The sequence below is a fragment of the Blastomyces dermatitidis genome (assembly GCF_000003525.1).
Source record: "Blastomyces dermatitidis ER-3 genomic scaffold supercont1.6, whole genome shotgun sequence".
In the NCBI taxonomy this organism is placed as follows: Eukaryota; Fungi; Ascomycota; class Eurotiomycetes; order Onygenales; family Ajellomycetaceae; genus Blastomyces; species Blastomyces dermatitidis.
In genome coordinates this window covers 118,261-136,149 of record NW_025544779.1, presented here as the reverse complement: position 1 = coordinate 136,149, position 17,889 = coordinate 118,261, and the positions used below count along the sequence as shown (strand labels likewise).

General features: G+C 46.4%; 5 protein-coding genes across 5 annotated transcripts; 2 read left to right on the top strand and 3 right to left on the bottom strand.

Moving 5' to 3' along the window:
* Window positions 1-2: 2 nt before the first annotated feature.
* On the bottom strand, window positions 3-1,220 carry BDCG_05676 (uncharacterized protein; the record flags this gene model as incomplete). The annotated part of the gene is made up of 2 exons (XM_045421363.1): window positions 3-620; window positions 723-1,220. The coding sequence occupies 2 exons, from the start codon at window positions 1,218-1,220 to the stop codon at window positions 3-5; spliced, it is 1,116 nt and encodes a 371-aa protein (XP_045277265.1).
* A 529-nt stretch (window positions 1,221-1,749) lies between these two features.
* BDCG_05675 (YdiU domain-containing protein) lies at window positions 1,750-4,063 on the bottom strand (the record flags this gene model as incomplete). The annotated part of the gene is made up of 6 exons (XM_045421362.1): window positions 1,750-1,950; window positions 2,045-3,156; window positions 3,210-3,360; window positions 3,441-3,471; window positions 3,534-3,543; window positions 3,613-4,063. 6 exons carry the CDS (start codon window positions 4,061-4,063, stop codon window positions 1,750-1,752), a joined length of 1,956 nt encoding a protein of 651 aa, XP_045277264.1.
* Window positions 4,064-7,305: 3,242 nt separating this feature from the next.
* Window positions 7,306-8,378, top strand: BDCG_05674 (alcohol dehydrogenase; the record flags this gene model as incomplete). The annotated part of the gene is made up of 3 exons (XM_045421361.1): window positions 7,306-7,356; window positions 7,456-7,736; window positions 7,832-8,378. 3 exons carry the CDS (start codon window positions 7,306-7,308, stop codon window positions 8,376-8,378), a joined length of 879 nt encoding a protein of 292 aa, XP_045277263.1.
* A 2,218-nt stretch (window positions 8,379-10,596) lies between these two features.
* Window positions 10,597-13,143, top strand: BDCG_05673 (uncharacterized protein; the record flags this gene model as incomplete). Its single annotated transcript, XM_045421360.1, has 1 exon — window positions 10,597-13,143. The coding sequence occupies one exon, from the start codon at window positions 10,597-10,599 to the stop codon at window positions 13,141-13,143; it is 2,547 nt and encodes an 848-aa protein (XP_045277262.1).
* Window positions 13,144-14,376: 1,233 nt separating this feature from the next.
* BDCG_05672 (uncharacterized protein) lies at window positions 14,377-17,874 on the bottom strand. The gene is made up of 2 exons (XM_045421359.1): window positions 17,350-17,874; window positions 14,377-17,281 (listed from the first exon to the last, which is right to left on the bottom strand). The coding sequence occupies exons 1-2, from the start codon at window positions 17,360-17,362 to the stop codon at window positions 14,922-14,924; spliced, it is 2,373 nt and encodes a 790-aa protein (XP_045277261.1). The 5' UTR covers window positions 17,363-17,874; the 3' UTR covers window positions 14,377-14,921.
* Window positions 17,875-17,889: the final 15 nt, after the last annotated feature.

Here is a 17,889-nt window from a genome sequence, read left to right as displayed (position 1 = left end):
ATTTACAGGACATTCCGATTAGCAGCCCTAAGCGCCTCCCCCAAATCCATATCCCCCACAATCTCCCACCGCACCATTCCCCCCCCTTCCCCCTCAAAAGTCACAGAACTAGGCCCCTGAAACACATACCTCCGCCCCCTCGGTGCCCCATAGCGCTTCATGTAAACAGCCTCCGTATACGTCGGGACGCCGCGGTTGCGCCGGATGGCTTCTTCGTCCTCGTCGCGGCACCTGCCGCCAGCGGACTCGTTTATGGCTGCTTGCATTTCCGCGTGGTTGAGCTCCTCGACGGCTGCGCTGGTAAGGCCCGTGGGGAAGGAGTCGTGGCGGCTGCGGACGAGGACCTCGTCGAGGGAGTAGGTAGCTATGGGGGAGAGAGGGTCTCGGTGGGATCTTCTGTGCGTTCTACCGCTGCGGCTGCGGCTAATGCTGCTAGTGCTGCTAGTGCTGCTAGGAGCGTCCGCTGAGGCCCGGGGTGGACGGTATCTTGTACAGTGGTCATATCTTGGTGCTGGCTCAGATGCTTGTGTGCTGCGGGAAGAGCGTGTTTGTGCTGCTGGTGAAGTGTTGCGTCGAGCTATGGCAGCCGCTGGCGGCCGTAGGCTGCCGATGAGGAGTCTCTAGATCTGTCTTGTTAGCAGCTGGTGTTTCCCACATGGTAGTATTGCGGAGAGGAAGGGGTGGGGAGGACAAATACATGCCTCTAACAGAGATCGCTCTACTCGAGGCCTCCGCCGTCTAGGGGCACCCGATCGAGGTCGTGGATGCGCGGAGGTAGGATCTGTTGTTGACTCACGGCGAACGCTTGAGCGCTCATATTCTTCCGGTTCAGCATATAAAGGGTCGTCATCTCGCAGAACGCGGTCAATTCTCTCTTCCTCCTGAGCGGACAATAGACTTTCTCGATCCATACCCCAGCTCCTTCCTGACCCAAACAGCCGATCCAGCCTCGCACGTTCGTCCTCCGCCATCCTCCTCCTTCGAACCCTGCCCTCGTCGGCATCCGCAACGCTTCTCTCAAGAATCAGCTGGAGCAGTTCTTCTTCACCTTGTCTGGTGCGCTGGGCCTCTGCAGCCGCGGCCTCAGATTCACGCAATACCCTCTCCTCCTCCTCCAGTTCGGATATTGCTGCATCTTCCACGTTTCTCTGGTGCTCTTCATGCAACTGTATACTCGCTTGAAAAGCACGAGCGAGGATTTCATCTTCGTCGCATTCCATGACTCGCAACGCTCTTTCTTTCTCCAGAAACTAGGAGGGCAAAAATCGTTGTTGAAAGCCGTAACTCCTGTCTCTTTGTTCGTGGAATCAAATGACAGTAGGTATATAGACGTGGACTATATCTTCTTGTTCGTAAGTATAATGAAGGTGAAATAGAAAAGCAAGTGTCTGAGGGATCTCTCGCTTTTTTAAAAAGCTTATATTTCACAAATGATGCTGGTGAATAATTTGGTGGCAGATAGAGTCATCAAGGATGGCATTTATCCAGGAGTTCAGTGTTGCAGAAGAGTGATAATCGTAGTTGTGCTGTGCATTTCTCAATGATCGAGAAGCGTAGCGTATATAAAAACGTCTAAACCACAAGGGAAGAAGAACCCGAAACCTCGAGTGCTCAATCCTGCATTATCATAAGATGCAGTAAAAAAAATAGTAGGCAGTCAGATATACATCAAAAAATATGGAGTTTCATAGAACAGGAAAAGAATTTTTTTTTCCCATAAAATATACATAGCCAATTAGTATGGCGTACTTATGAACTGCAACTGCACATCGTCATTCTCTTGAACTGCGGAACATCTCCGCAAAATCGCTCTTCCTCGTCTTTGTTCCAATTCCACTCCTCCTGGAATGGGTTCAAGGCCATATGCATGACACGGTCGAGAATTTCTCGGTCGCCCTTGTTCTCGACACGTTCGATCACCTCGTCGAGAATCCAGGATCGGGGTAGAAACTGTAAATTAAGGTCAGCATCGCACATATTGCTTAAACACAAATTGTATAATTTGTGCATCCAAGCTTGATAGATGAGTGGAAAAAGTACTCACTTTCGGATTAACAGCTTTCATTGCCTTCTGTCTCTCCTCATCAGTTTCCGTACCCCAGTCTTCGACGATGCGTTCCCGCCATGAAGAAAGCCATTTTGCAATACGCCCCCTAGCAGATTCTTCAGTGTTTCCTATTCCCCCGACGCCTTCTTTATGAAAGAAGATACTTGAAATAGCCTTCCTTTTCTCATCGGTGTCGATGTCAGCGAGCGAAATGCTAGATAGATGTCTGAAAAAATGATTGAAGTCCAACTCAAGAGCCTCGAGCGTATCAAGCAGTTCTGAGAACAGCTCCTGGAAATCTGATTCCTTGGGAGCTTTCAACGCTAAGCGCGCCGACATGAGCCGTTTGTATTCATTCAGGAATACAGTTTTGTATTCTTCGCCAGTGTTATCAATGAGTTTCCCTGCTCTTTGTACCAGGATCTTGCTAAACTCTTCAGTCACCCCCTTTGAAACGAAGGTCTCGTCATCCACTTTATCGCCAGCGCCCATCAGTTCACCCAGGGACTCTCCAAGTCGGACTAAGTTCCACCAGATCACACTTGGTTGGTTCTTATATGAATATCGAAGGAGATGGTCATCGTGGTTCGGGGTATATTGCGGATCAAAGTTATCCAGGAACGCAAAAGGGCCGTAGTCGAGAGAAAGACCCATGATTGAAGTATTGTCGGTATTTAACACTCCGTTCATGAAGCCGTAGGCCTGCCACGCGGCAACGGTCTTTGCATTGCGTCGGACTATTTCTCGATAGAGGCGAGTGAAGCGGTTCTCTTCAGCTCCTTCCTCTCCCTGGATTTCGTTTTTAGGCACACCTCTCAAAGGATAATCGACAGACGGTGTATCTTTCGCATCAGGCGATTTCGAAGATAGAGCTGCTGGAAGCGACTCCCAACCGGGAAAGACATCTTCCGCGACATAGGTTGCTAGTTTCCTGGTGAGATCTCTATCACCGCGAGATCTGGGAAGGTCAAAAGTTCCGATCCTTATCCATGATTGAGCAAACCGGGTCACAATAGCTCCGGGCTCCAACCGCTCTCTTCTCACTTTGGAGTTGGGTAACAGCACGAGCGAAAGGGCACGAGTTGTAGGGATTCCCAGGGCGTTCAAAGCTAGTATCAGCATTAGTGTATGCGTAGATATATCTACAGGCGGAGTGACCAACCTTCTGAAACTACATACTCCCTAATGCTCGAACGGAGAACGGCCTTTCCGTCAGCAAAGCGAGAATAAGGGGTCCTGCCAGCCCCTTTAATCTGAAGCTCATATCGAGTTTTCGTCGTAGGATTCGTTGATTCGAAGAGGCTGATGGCGCGCTATATATAGAGTATTAGTATCGCAACATGCCATAGCTTTAAACATAGAGGACAAATATATAAAAGACAATTGAGCATACCCCATCGCCCAGTTGCCCGGCCCATGAACCACTATAGAAGTGTCGTTAATATAAATCCTAATATCGAATGCTAAAGCGGTGCTTTCAACATACAATTGCCAGCCTCAAAGGTGTTAGCAGATAACTTATGATGACAACTTGACAGAATTTTCAATTTTCTAGATTTCCTCACCGCCATAACACTGTGCCCACGGATATATTCCTCCATTCTCCTTATCCCAGAAGATTTTATTTCCCGAGACAAGGTCGCGAAATTGCGCCGTCTTCTCCTCGCCGTCTTTCAGACCAATGTCCTTTAGCGCCTGTGGGCTTACACTTAACAGCTCAGGTCGATCTGTAGGTTCCGGGCGAACATAGGTAAACAAAGCACCTTTTACAAGCCGGGGTCCTAGTGCTTCGCGGGGCGCATTGTGAGAGGATTCCGGGGTTTCGAATGCGGGATCCGCAGGTAGTTTTGCTGTGAAGTTATTGGACTTGGGTAGTTCTGCTAGGGTTACGCCCGTAACAAGCGAATTTCTATTTCCATTTCCATTTCCTGTATGTGAGCTGGATAGATGAGCGGCCATCTGAGCAATGCGGAACCGGACGAATTGCGGTTGGCGGATGTTGCTGCGCAACAGCATATGGCGGAGTGGAATGGGATGTGAGCACTTTGCGATGTGGGGATAAATGCTCGACTAATTATACGACAGTCTAAAATACTTTGAAAACAAGAAGTTTAAATGGTCTAGAAAAAACGAAAAGCATTGATGTTGCTGAGAAGATTTAAATGATAATTGTTGATGAGCGGAGAACAGGTAAATATTGCCAAGGTTGGTCGTAATGATGACATAACTGCTATATTAACTAGCCTAGTTAACATTAACTAACTTAACTTACCACAAGCGCACTCACTCACTCTCTTCTACTAATATGGTAGTGAGTTGCGGTTAATAACTAGTTACTTCTCTCCACACGTCGAATATCTTTTTCACAATCCCTCGGATTCCCTCCCTCGGTAAATAACTAAAAGCTGCCTCTACACTGCCAATCTAGCTGCCGCTCTTCTTCAGCTTTGTCCATTTTTTGATTGCTGTTAAGCATTTCAATTTGACTAGAAGCATCAGCTTATGATGTGGACTTTTTCTCTTCCAAGGTTCTGATCCCTCAAAGTCAGTTGTAACACTAATAATATAAGAGCTTAATAAATATACTCAATCACCCTGATGCAGGTAATAAGCCTTCCAGCTCCTGATATTATTAATATTCCTCAATTTCGAAATTATACTCTAAAAGCAATTCCACTCTTAGATGATATCCTGTGCTCTTTTCCTGATCTAGATTAGGTTTGAGAGACCATCATGTCAAAAGCCAAACAAGTCACTGTGATTTCATTAACTGAGTTAAGTTTGTTGACTCTAACAATCTATGAATCAACATCCCTTTGTTAAGTTACTCTGTATTTAAACCATCTTTTGCACCACTTCCCAAAACTTCTTCTAACACAATGCATTGCAAGGTGAGTTGCCTGCTACCCCTCTCTGTTCAAGAGGTCAGCCTCTCTGTATGCCCTTTCCACTGAGCCAAAGTGAATCTGGACAAGTTCAGAGACACCAAACCCCCTAGTGACATGCTAACGCATGGTGTCAGATTGAAAAAAGAATTTATCATCATTGAACATTTGTTCTCAGATCGTAACGAGGGTTTTTGTTTTCTTCATTCGCGGGGAATCTATCGAGTACAGGGGCTAAGCCTCGCCGTCCCTGGAGACAATGATGAACTCATAACCAAACAGCCATCTCATCTTTGATTCAAACTTCATCTTGAGAACGTTTGGACGCGTATAGGGACATCTTGGTTGATCTAACTCTCCTCCCCTGCTTCCTTTATGCCTCCTGCTTTTGTTGTTTGGCTGTTGTTAGCACCATATACGAAAAGGATGTGAGAGAATCATCCAAATGACTTTGCCGGATTTTGGGCACCCTTTACCTTCAATACAATAAAAATTACTGCTTGTTCTTGCTGAAGGCAGCCCGAGGTAGAAGCTGTTAGGGGCAATCTATGGCCAGGATGATGAGCGATGCAAGTCTCAGATGTGTTAGCCACACACTGGCAAGAAGACACCACAAAGCGCTGCATTTTGGGCTGTGATTGCCAGTTTGCCTCGAAAGATACACTCGGTCAAATTATATGATGAAGACACGGGCTTTTTAACGATGATGAAGAAGAGGAAGAGAGGAATCCTCTACACCTCAGAGTTCAGCTTTATATACTTTGTTTACCTGTTCTGTTGGAAGGCTACATCGGAGGGAGGAAAGCTCTCAATACACGGTAGATTGGCTATCCACAGGGCCACCTACTCCTTCCAATCAATTTAGACCTCAACGATCATGGTCAGAACTACCCAATTATGTATCGTGGATGGATGGAGATATAGCAAGCCCGTAGATGGAGAGCAGCAGCACATAGTCGATTCTTGTTACTACTATGTATCTTCTGCAGGCTGCAGTTGCTTCCTATCACTACGAGAGATACGTGAATGCCTCATAGGACTATTCAGATTTTTATTTTTATTTTTATTTTTATTTTTATTTTTTTGGAGGGGGAAGGGTTCTGTTCAATTTCTACAGAGCACAGAAAGTATGTATGTAACATCCCTACACCCCCTTTTTTTTTTGATAAATCATATGTTACTTCCCAAACGAACGCTCTAAAAGTTTGTATATAATTATCAGTTCATTTTTTGTTAATATAGTCATTTTCAACGTCCGAGAGTGGTTCTGGGAGGCTAACTACCTCAATCCTTCACCACGGAAAAGTGCTGGTCCCTCGCCTAGAAAGTTTCTATAGCTAGTGATCGGGCTTATGTAGTTTTTGAACAAGAAGAAGCCAATCAATCTTTGATTTCGTGACCTGTATCATAGAAGATAAAATAATAGCTAAGTAGTTATGCCTAGGTAGATAAAGATTTTTGTTAATGTTTAGTTATTTGAATAAGATGTTGAAGCTGTACCCATCGTTAACTACCGACTAGTTATGGAATGCATGGATAACCGTGAAATTTCCTAGATACCACGATTTAGAGCTGATACCATGACCCTAACGGTATGCTGATTAGACTGTTCCTACATAAAGGTGGTAGGTAGTTATGACGTTTGTTGACTAACTCTGTAGTGCTGACGGGAACTACGAACCCTGAACCCTGAGCTTGTAGTCAGAAAAAGCTGATCTGACATAGTTATATAAATACTTCTTGAGTGCCCTGGTTTTCATGCCACTTCTATCTTCTCAAATAATAATCATGGTTGGTCTTGCTAGCAAATGCAATAAAATGTTTTTGAAAGATAACAACTAACAATCTCTCAACGTGATCAAGATTATCCGGGTTGAAGGCTCTATCTCCATTTAGGCTCTCTCTCTGACTTTGCTAACGGCGCAGACAGAATGAACTTATAATGCCGTCTCTCTAGCCCAGTTTGCTTCAAGGAACCTCCGAATAGAGGAATGCACCCACTACAGCGTGGTCCATGTTCTCATATGTTCCCATATTCTTGTTTCTCAACAAGATGGAAGCCTATGTTCAGAGAGATTCGGCTGGTGTTTGGGCAGATGCACACGGTATAAATTGCTATACGAGGTAATTACATCGCAGGAATCTTTGGGAGAAGCCATGTCATGAATTCTTGATGTGTCCAATTGCCACCATTCGCTTTTCCCGGTTTTAGTTGAAAAAAGGGCTCTATGATGATGGATATTTTGTCCCACTTATTATTTACTGGACCGGCTCTCTGGCGGTTAAATAAGCTCTCCCCCACTCTTTGTGATTTCTCCAGACTTCCTCTCGCAACCTTCTCATCTAACCAATACACAAATTTGCTTCTCTAAAATGGCTATTTTACCCGAAATCAAGCTCGAGGATGGCAATTCCGTCCCAGTGGTTAGTGGTTCTTGAAACCTTCGATCCTCAAGGCTCGTTTTTTTGATCGCTGGATATGGCAATTGGGCTAATTTGATGCCGTCATTTGCGGCTTGACAGCTCGGCTACGGAACTGGAACCGCGTGGTACAAGAAACCTGGCGACACAGGTATTGACAGGCAACTGGTCGACTCGATAAAGGAAGCAATTAGTTTGGGGTATATCCACATCGACGGTGCAGAAGTATACGGAACAGAAAGTGAAATTGGAATCGCTATCAAGGAAAGCGGCGTTGCGCGAGATAGGCTCTTCGTCACAACTAAGGTTATCGACAACATTGGCGACATTCCCAATGCCATTGATACGAGCTTGAAAAAGCTTGGGCTTGATTATGTGGATCTGTACGTTTAATCAGCCATTGTTGTAAACTAACAAAATGCGGTTTGAAACGTGTTTATTCCTAATGAGGAAATTTCCCGGCGTCTTTCTACTCCAGGTACCTAATCCACAACCCATTCTTCGCCAAATCCGACAAAGACCTCCAAGATGCATGGGCTGAGATGGAGAAGGTCAAAGAAGCGGGCAAAGCGCGGTCCATCGGCGTCTCGAACTTCCGCCAGCATGAACTCGAAGCAGTGCTGAAGACGGCAAGAATCACCCCAGCCATCAATCAAATCGAATATCATCCATACTTGCAGCACGGCGGCTTGGTACCCTTCCAGGAAGGAAAGGGTATCAGAACCAGTGCGTACACCCCGCTCACGCCGGTGACAAGAGCTAAAGGCGGGCCGCTCGACGATATCCTAGCTGGACTTGCTAAGAAGTATGCGGTTACTGAGGGGGAAGTTTTGCTGCGGTGGTGTATTGATCGCGGTGCTGTCACCATCACCACGAGTAGTAAAAAGTCTCGATTGACATGCTACCTACGCGCACTCCAATTCCGTTTAACCCCAGCAGAGATTGAGGAGATCTCAAGAGTTGGAGAGGAGAAGCATTTCCGGGCGTTTTTCAATCAAAAATTTGCTCCTGACGATCGATCGTGAGGAGGCTTCCCTTTTCTAAAATATAGACGACTTTGCAGTGTTCTAATATATGACCTTTCCCCAAGATTTCATTTAACTGTATATAGCAGAAATAGAACTGGCTGCCTCCCTCATAAGTAGCTACAGTAGTATTGCTTCAAACAGAATCTTTCGTCTTCATGGTCACTCTTCTCACTCTCGGTTTTATATCGGGTCCGCAATCTCTTAACACAGAAATTCTGGGTAAGACAATCCCAACCAACTTGTTTAGACTTAGTTTCCGGGATAAATAAAACCAAACTCTTTCTCCCTAACTAACCAGAACTTTTAGATACCCGGGATCAACGTCGGAAGGGTTTAAATCAATAAATGTATTGTAACTTTTCGCCTAGGAACTCTGTGTTGCAACTCTAACAGGGCAAAGAAACTCTCTCTACAGAACCCGTAATCTCAACTGTTAGTTTATGGCGTGATTCGGTCTTTGTCCAGGGGAAATGAGGTTTCCTTAGATAAATATTAGGCTTGCCAGACATTCAATTCTTCCAAGCTAACGATTAAGTGTGAGCAGAGTACAGTACGAATCAATTGTTGAGAAGCCAAGCTTGAAACCCTTTTGAGGCAGAATATGAATATGAGTCTAAATGATCGTAGCAGAGTTAACTATATGAGCAGCCTTGAGAGCATGGCGATTGGAAACATGGACTGAGCTTTAGCAACAAGGATGGATATGTCAAGAAATACCGAGAAGACAGACAGACAAAAGAGGCTTTGTTCACAGATAACTATACAATAAGGAGCTGAAACAATTGGATCCGTTCTATTTGGATTGCAGAACTTAAGAGACTCCAACAATCAATTCTATCATCGATGCGTTGGAGAACGGTCAGTATCCGCAGCAAGACGGCGAGTGACTTCTAAACACACCTATTCCACAGTAGAAATAGAAGTAGCTATATAGTTATTTATTTAGCCAGAGATAGATATATATATATCTACTACATCCTATAGTTACTAGAAACATACAATAATTTATTCTTTTTTTCCCCAGCCCGAGATCACTAGTAGCAGATTCTCCAATAACAGCGGGCGATCTCCCTTCCAGTGAAGAAATCCAAGCTTTGTTAAGTTACTTTGTTACGCCAGCTCCACCAGCCGTGATCGATCCTCTCCCGCCGTTCGACTGCTGCGATCTCCGCCACTCACTCCACCCACCACCACCACTACCACCACTACCATCATCATCATCATCATCATCATCATCATCACCACACCATATCACCACCACCACCATCACCATCACCACCATTGCTCGTCCTCCTCTCCTCCCGCATTTTCCTCCCGCCAACGCCCACGAACTAACCCCTACAGCTCTGCAGCCTCCGTTGTCTCGAGGCCTTTCTGGTTTCCCTCCTGTTTTCTCGCTCGCTGCCTTCCCTCGATTCCTCTCCTCCCCCCAATCAATGGCCTCGCCCATTGGAGCCCGAACCTCAGCCGCCCATCCAACCACAGTCCTGAAGAACGCTGGGCTGTATCGCTGCGGCCTTGCTGTCACTGCTTGTCTGATCTAGTTCATATATTTTCCCGCTTCCTGTTAACCCGCCATCCTCTGCTATTTTTTAATTTTTTTTCATTGTTTTTGGACAAGCGCTTATGGGCATCAGCTGGCCTCACCCTGGGCTCCATTTTCTTCGTGAAATCCCCCTCTGACCAACACCCACGCCGGCCTGTCTTGTCTGTTGTTGCAAGCTGCGGTTGGAAGGGCCGTCTTCTGTGTCGGCCCAGCCAGCCAGCCGGTCTGTCAGTTAACCTACGAAACGCGCACTTCAAGAAAGCAAAGCGATCGCTGGCTCTGGCTTGGGATTGCTGTTGTGATGCTCCTACTATTCACCACTTGTGAGTTGAATGCGCTGTGTCTTTTTTTTTTTTTTTTTTTTTCTATTTATTGCTCTCTTACTATACCCCACCTTGTTCACTTCGAGTTCGCATCTGTCGTGGTGGGTAGGACTGGTGAATAGGTTATTAGTTTACTAATTTGAGCTCTCCTCTAGCAGTTAAAAACCACTGAATGCTCGAACGGCCGGAGCTTTCCCAGATCCACCTGCGCTCCCCTTTCGCCGAATACAAACAAATCCCCTGCCACCCGCGCTCTCTTTCCAAGCTATTATATACACCCTTAAGCTCAGCTTACAGCGCTGAGTTTCGTTCACAATCATTGCGCTTGCGTCCGTAGCGATCTGCCATGTCCGTTGAGCTCCAAACCTCACACCGGACCCAAAACACCACCGAAGCCTCGTCGCGTGTGCCAGCCAAAAGATCCTATTCAGAATTTCTCAAGGGCGTCAATACTCGCTTCAAACACCTCTCCGACAAAGTGCTACCCGCGTCCCCATACCTCCTCAAGGTCCCCACTGAAAGACCTTTCCACTTGGGTTCCCGGTTCGTCAGTAATTGGGCTGTGGGTGATAATAGACCATTTGCGCCGGAGGAGGAACACCTTCAGTACATGACCTTTCTGCCCCACCAGGTTGAGGACACTCTACTCGTTGCTGTGGGGGGATGGTCTGATGAACGTGGAAACATCATGGAAGAAGATACGTCGAAAGTCCCAAGCATCGCCACAAGCCCGTCCGTCGATACACCAAAACAAAAGCTTCAGAGAAAAAAAATTAGTCTGAGTGACTACAAAAAGAAAGCATATGAAACTCCAAAATCACCTCCTAGAAGCGCTACCCCAGTGAATCGCAGGAATGGCACGGATCGTTTGACTCCAGCCGTAAAACCCAAGTCACCTCGAGAACCCGTGCCAACGCCCAAGGTGCCGGTGATATTACCTTCTAAAAGAAAAGCCACCACGTCTGTAACAACCGACAATTGCTCCGATAATGCTAACGGAATTTCGCAATCTAAAAGTTCCCGCGATGGAAATTCCCGATCCACACCTAGTTCCCACAAACCTCCACCATCAGCTCGAGAATCCCCGCCCCCCACTAAAAAGCCGCGACTTTCAACTACAAAGGAACCTCCCGATAATAAACCCACGAGACAAAGAAATGCGCCGCCTGTTGTTCCCGCGCTACTCTCTCCAACACTTCCCCCTACTAGCGTTACACCTAGGCTCCCTAGATTACTCTCACCCACTCTCCCACCAGATATAGAGGAAGAGCTAGCTAAGATAAAAGGCGGCGAGCTATCTATAGACAGAATTTCCAGCCCCAGGAAAGCTCCGTCACCCTCTACCATTACAGGATCGAAGCCTGAGCGGCCACTACCCAAGTCGAATAAACCTAGGCCCCATTCTAGTTCTACCTCCAGTTCAAGCGATAAAACTACCAAGGCTAGAGTATCGTCTTCATCCTCCAAGCCCCAGGACAATAGCGTCGCAAGGCCTGTCCCTTCCAATAACCAACGTTCTAGAGCTGTCGATCATACACAATCGCAAATTTCCTCGAAGCCCAAGGGAACAACCCAACTTGCCAAACCCAAACTTATTGTGAAACTAAGATACGGGAGGTCCAATCGGAAACGGATAGAAGCGTTACTCAGGTTTTCTGGTAAATATAAAAGCACACCTCATCACCAGTCATCGAAACAGAAAAGAGAACCTGAAAGTCAGCGAAAGAGTAAAACTGCCCCTTCTTCGAAATCAACAGAAGTACAGCGCGCTGAAAAGCGACCAAGGCAGACGGACGAAGACGACAGCCAGGGATCGGTTCCCAAACGCCAAAAGTCCGCCACTCTTCCGGCTTCAGAGCGACCAAGGACTCCAGCCACAACGGCCTTCAAGTCTCCTTCCGTTCCGCAACAGCCGACATCAGTATCAAAGGGCCAATTTCTAACTCCAAGTAAGGATTTGAGGGCTACAACCATGCGCCGTCTAGGCTCTGGAGACGGTGATTCGAAGCTACCAGCAGGGTTGGACCGCGGAATGAACACGAGCACACCTGGAAGCGCGGAGAAAGCAACCACCAAACACTCACCTGTAACGCCGAGTGATAACCCACAAAACAAACCTCGGGATACAGCAGAATCTCGTTCATGGCAAGAAGAATCCCAGAAATATTTCAATATAGGTCGCGAATTAAAACGTTCATCCCAGAGGTACCCGGGACCGCATGCGACAGACGCCGATCATAAGCTTAGCGCGGCGATTGCAGTTGAAGCGGTCCTCTGCTTTATCCTCGCCTTCATCCTTGACGATAGGCACAGAACCTTAAACCGTCGACTGGGAGACTCATCAACCTGGTTGTCCATCGTCCCATACTGGAAAATGGTGAAAGGTAACATGGACAAGTACCCGCATCTCCACGCCCTTTGCTCCCTCCTCGGCGCTGTCTTCCACGAAATCATCCACGGCCTCGACCTCGAGCGCCTTGCGATGACCGCACTTCCAAGCGACCATAGTCCCGCTCCCACTCCAGGAAGCGATGGCAATACGGTAACTTCAGAAGAAAGCAAAAAACAGCAGCAGCATAGGGATTTTATGGATCTTAGGAAACGACTCGTCGATTCACATAGAGAGGCTAGAGCCCTTTGGCTCGAGGGGTCGCGCAAACTGTCGGAGGAAGTACTGACCCACCAATACCCAGAGACGTGGTCGAAGCGGTCCATGAATTTCTCAGAAAGGGGTCGAGAGAAGGCTCTTGTGCTGGGTGAATATTCAGGAGAATATTTTTTACCTCTCGATCGTACGGCTACCCCTCTTGAGGCGATTAGGTTTGGGTGGGTGTTTCTGACCGAGTGGACCAAGAAAGAACGGGTAGAGTGGAAAGGTCAGCTTGGGTTATGAAATGTATTTGTTTGACTGTCATGATTTTCTTTTCCTCTTTCTTTGGCATTTCTCTACTTTTTTTCAAGTTCTCTGGCTTGTTGGAACTGAAACTCACCTCTATTTACATCTTATTTCCTCGATATACCCTAGTAGCTTTGTCATGGAGAAATTTTCTTAATCACAAGTTCCCCTTCTAGAATAACTTCGCCGTCATTTATTTTCCTTTGATTGGAGTCATCGTATACCACTGGTTTACCAACCTCGTTTCGAAAACACTTTTTCTTTCCAACTTCACTGCTCCTATTTCCTCAGCCTACTGTGTTTATTAAACGAGCAACATTCTCATCTCCTCCAACGAAACCCCTTATTTCATATACTTGGTGCCCTGTACTTTTTCCCTCCTTTCCTCCCCACTCCCTTTCCATACATAACCTCCTCCGCACACGCACACATCTCATTCTATTACTGTCTCAAACTCTCCATCTCTGTCTCAAATATACATTATTTATGATACCAACGAACTCGGCATATTTTTTTTTTTTTTTTTTTTTTTTTTTTTTTTTTTTAGCGGGGAAAACTATTTCAGAGCGACTCCAACGCTTTTCCAATCTTTTTTTTTCCAAAATTTTTTTCCAAAATTTTTTTCCAAAATTTTTTTCCAAAATTTTTTTCCAAAATTTTTTTCCAAAATTTTTTTCCAAAATTTTTTTCCAAAATTTTTTTCCAAAATTTTTTTCCAAAATTTTTTTCCAAAATTTTTTTCCAAAATTTTTTTTCTTTTTCTGCTTATTCTTTCCTTCATTCTCCTTCTCTCTCTCTTCTCTTTGTGTTGTTCACCCTCTCTATTCAGTTTTTTTTCTTCTTTTTTTCTTTTTTTTTCTTTTTTTTTCTTTTGCTGTTGTTTATCCTGCTAATGGCATATATGCCACGAGCACCCCAGCTTATAGTTTTGTTTTACTTTCCCTGCATTCCTTTAAATATCCGGGGAACTAGTTCTCTTCTCTCTGTGGTGTTTGGGCGCTGGACGAAAGGAGAGTTTTTCCCCGATACTCACTGGACCGGGACCTGACTGGATTGGATTTGGATGAGTATATATGTACGCAGTACCGTGCCCATCGTTTAGTGATTGGGTGGCTACGGTGGGGTGGGGTAAACATTCATCAGATTGGATTTCTTTTGCTATTCGCAGTTATACGTTTTTTACTATTCCGATTTGGTAGGATCCAACGCATGGGCATGAGAGTTGAGAACTGGAACTGAGAAATTGTAGTATTGACTGAGGTAACATGGTTGCATGAATGGAAATTATTCGATGATCTCACAGTTGTTTTTTAGTCGTTAAAGATTAACCCGCAAGAAAGCGTGAAAACATCAATTGTCACTTGTGGTGTTGGGGAATATGTAGAAACAACGTTCGTTTTGCTCAGGATGAAGAAATAAAATCACGAAAACATAAATAATCCTAATGGACGAAAGATACTGTGAAAAACAAATGAAAAATAAATGATATCTTCTTCTAACTAATTATAAATAAATGCCAGGCCAACCGGGCAACTTGCACCACTCAATGCAGCCTTCAAGTTATGATAGAAAAAGGGATGTTGCAATGCATGCATGCGCATAAAGCATTTTGCTGTAACCATCGCCATCCATTCATAGCAGAAACAAAAATAGATAACATAAATGCTCTGCTCGCTCTAGTCCAAAAAAAAATTAAAATGAGATACGCTCCGAGAATCATTTCGCTAGTTGATAAATGAAAGCGCTCGCATCAAATCAATGGGAAAAGATTTATATCAAACGTCGTAATCATCCTCGCTCTCCCTACCTCTTCCGCGATTCCTCTCCCCACCAAACAACCACCCAGCTTCCCGACAATACCTCGCCTCCCTCCTCTCGCTGCCCACCTCACTAGCCCAGCAAACAACAGCTGCATCCACGACGCCAGTCAGCACGCCTTCCATCGCACCCAGGACACCCCAGCCAATAGCCCCCGCAATCAATCCCACAACATACGCGTATAAACTGCCTCGGATAGTGGAGGTTGATCCCGTTCCTGTTCCCGTTCCTGTTCCCGTAGTAGCTAATTGCAAGCCACGAGCGGTAGATACCCACCCGCCGAAACCTAGACATAACGACATTGTGAAGCGCATAGCATGGAGGAAAAGTTTGGCGAGGCGGTATGGAAGGAGAGAAGAATTGTTGTGACCGTTGGTGTTGCCTCGTGGGTTAGAGGAGAAGGAGGTTGGGTGGAGTGAGGTGGCTGCTGTCGATGGGGCGAGGAACGTCATTTGGCTGAGGCTGCGGGCGGAAATGCCCAGGGGCAGTGAGTGGATGGCGCTGTAGGTTAGAGTTAGGGAGTTAGTGAGAGCGGCGATGGGAGTGGGAACGCAAGAGTATGCGGCTAAAGATAGAAACGACGACAACCGTCTAGGAAGGACGATTAGTGGTAGACGTATTAGTAGGGCGAGGAGTGTTGAGAGGCAGATGGTGCCGAATAATGTGCTGACGGAGTGAATTAATGCTGCCTGTACGATTTGTCGGGATGAAGGTGCTGGTACTGATAACCGGTGGAAGTACCACTGACTGACAGTTGCAGCCGTGACGGTCCTTTGGATACCTGAAATCACTCCCAGGGACCAAAGATAAATTAGGATGAAGTAGACGGCCAGCCACCAGCTTCCCGCGTTGATTATAAACATATTTTTTGTTGTGGAGATATGGCCACCAAGGAACACGCGGGTGAACATGAGGATCCATACCCATGTCCAGGAGGCGATAACAGCCAAGGTGATAAACCCAAGTGCGAGCAGCGCTGGGTTGGATGCAAGAATGCGACATGAAAACTCCAAGATGCTGATCGCTTTTTCCGTTGAAAAACGACCCTGAATGACGGAATATACCCAGACAGATGCAATTATGGCGGGTACCAAGGAACCCCAGCGCATGACTTTGTCTTGGATGCTTTGGCCATGCCAAGCCCCGCCAAAGCTAGCAATGAAAGGAAAAAGAGCAAATGTGTAGAGTATCAGAGGGACTGCTAATAAAACCAAATAGACCAAGGGGCGGACATATGAACGAAGGAACGCTAGCCACAACAAAGAAACCAGAATGGAAACCAGAGTATATATCGCTAAGAGAAAAAAAGAGGCATGAAGAGTGGAATAAATGGTATCGCCAAGGATAGGCTTACCCTCTGGTAGGGACGTGTGCAAATAAATAAGAAAAGCTGTAGCAAACATGCCCACGAGAGAGATTAAAAAGAGGTTGCCCCAAAATGCGTCATGCTGGGGAGGTTCGAAGTCCGGGTGCGTCATTGACGCCGGAACGGACGATCCCGTAGAGCTTGGAGGGCGAGGATGCTCCAGAAGGGCGCGCTTATCCGTTTCTTTGGGTAAGAAGGAGGAGCTAGTTTGGAAATGGTCCCCCGCGATGTCAGGTTGTTTTCGGAACTGTTGGACGGCTGGTGGAGGGTCATCATCAGCGAAATCATCACGCGCGCTGTCTCGTTGCACGTTCACCATATCACTCCTCAGCGTATCTTCTAGGCCAACATCAACCATCCTATCTTTCCCAAGAGAGCTGGCGCCCGTGCTGCCCCTATCGTCCGCCTCATTCTCATCACTTTCGTCTAGTCGCTCGAAGGGCTTGCCTCCCAGAACAGGCGTGGCATCACTAGATCGACCGGCACGCCAGGAGCTCTTGATGCCTCCGCCTCTTCCGCGATTGCTATGGTTACTACCAGCAGCATCCATACTATTTTCAGAGTGCTTGCCATCGTCATCAACCTCGGATGACTCTTCTAGATGCCTCGAGTCGAAATGGCGTCGAGATCTCTGCAGGGCGTAGAAATCTGCAATTTCGCGTTCGTGCTCCTGCTCGTCATCTTCTTCTCTAAATTCATCAGCAGCACTGTAGAAGAGAGGAGCATGCTGTATGGAGGCCCTTGAGGAAAAGGGGAAGTGCGAGATGTGAGACGAGCTTGGTTGGTAGGGGTTGCCAATGGCGCGGTGAAGATAGGACCTGGAGGCTGGATTTCGCGAAGACCCAGAAGGCTGATTGAATCTTCTATTGTAACGGTCTGAGCCTTGTCTTTCGTTGTTATCTGGACTGAAGGCTATTCTGGACTGGGACTGGGCTAGGAATCGGGAGGCATCTAGGTTTGGCGGTTAGTGATATTATGACGTGACTAGGGATGGAAGTGTGGGGAAGGAAGCTCCATACATTCCGAAAACATCGTTAGCTAGGTTTAGTCTAGTCGCGGGCATAGAGAGTGATATATCAAAACTGGTCGTACGGCAGTATAGGATGTATGTAGAGGAATAAAATAAGAGATGGCCCACAGGCACACGTCCAGTATTGAGAGAGGTGAGTGTGTGTGTGTGTCTTATTACTGGTGGGAGTGTAGTGTGGAGAGGGAAAAGAGTCGGTGAATGGAGAGCTTGACATAGAAACTGCCAGAACAACAACAACCCTAGGAGAGGCAACACGGCCCGGAGGGATTAAAGGGGATCAAAGAAGAGCATACAAAGAAGAATGAGACGGGATCATCGGCAAATAAATGAAGCTGGGGAGTTGCTGAGAAGAAGCTGAAGGAGACGAAGAATGAATGATGCCGGATCGTGATCAAGCAAAGTCACACTGCAGAGCATGACTCAGCAGGCAGCGAGCGATTAGGTCATCCGCGTGTCATGTGCTTCTGCTCTGTTCCGTTGTTTGGGCAGCTTTTTTCTTTTTTCTTTTTTTTCTTTTTTTTCTTTTTTT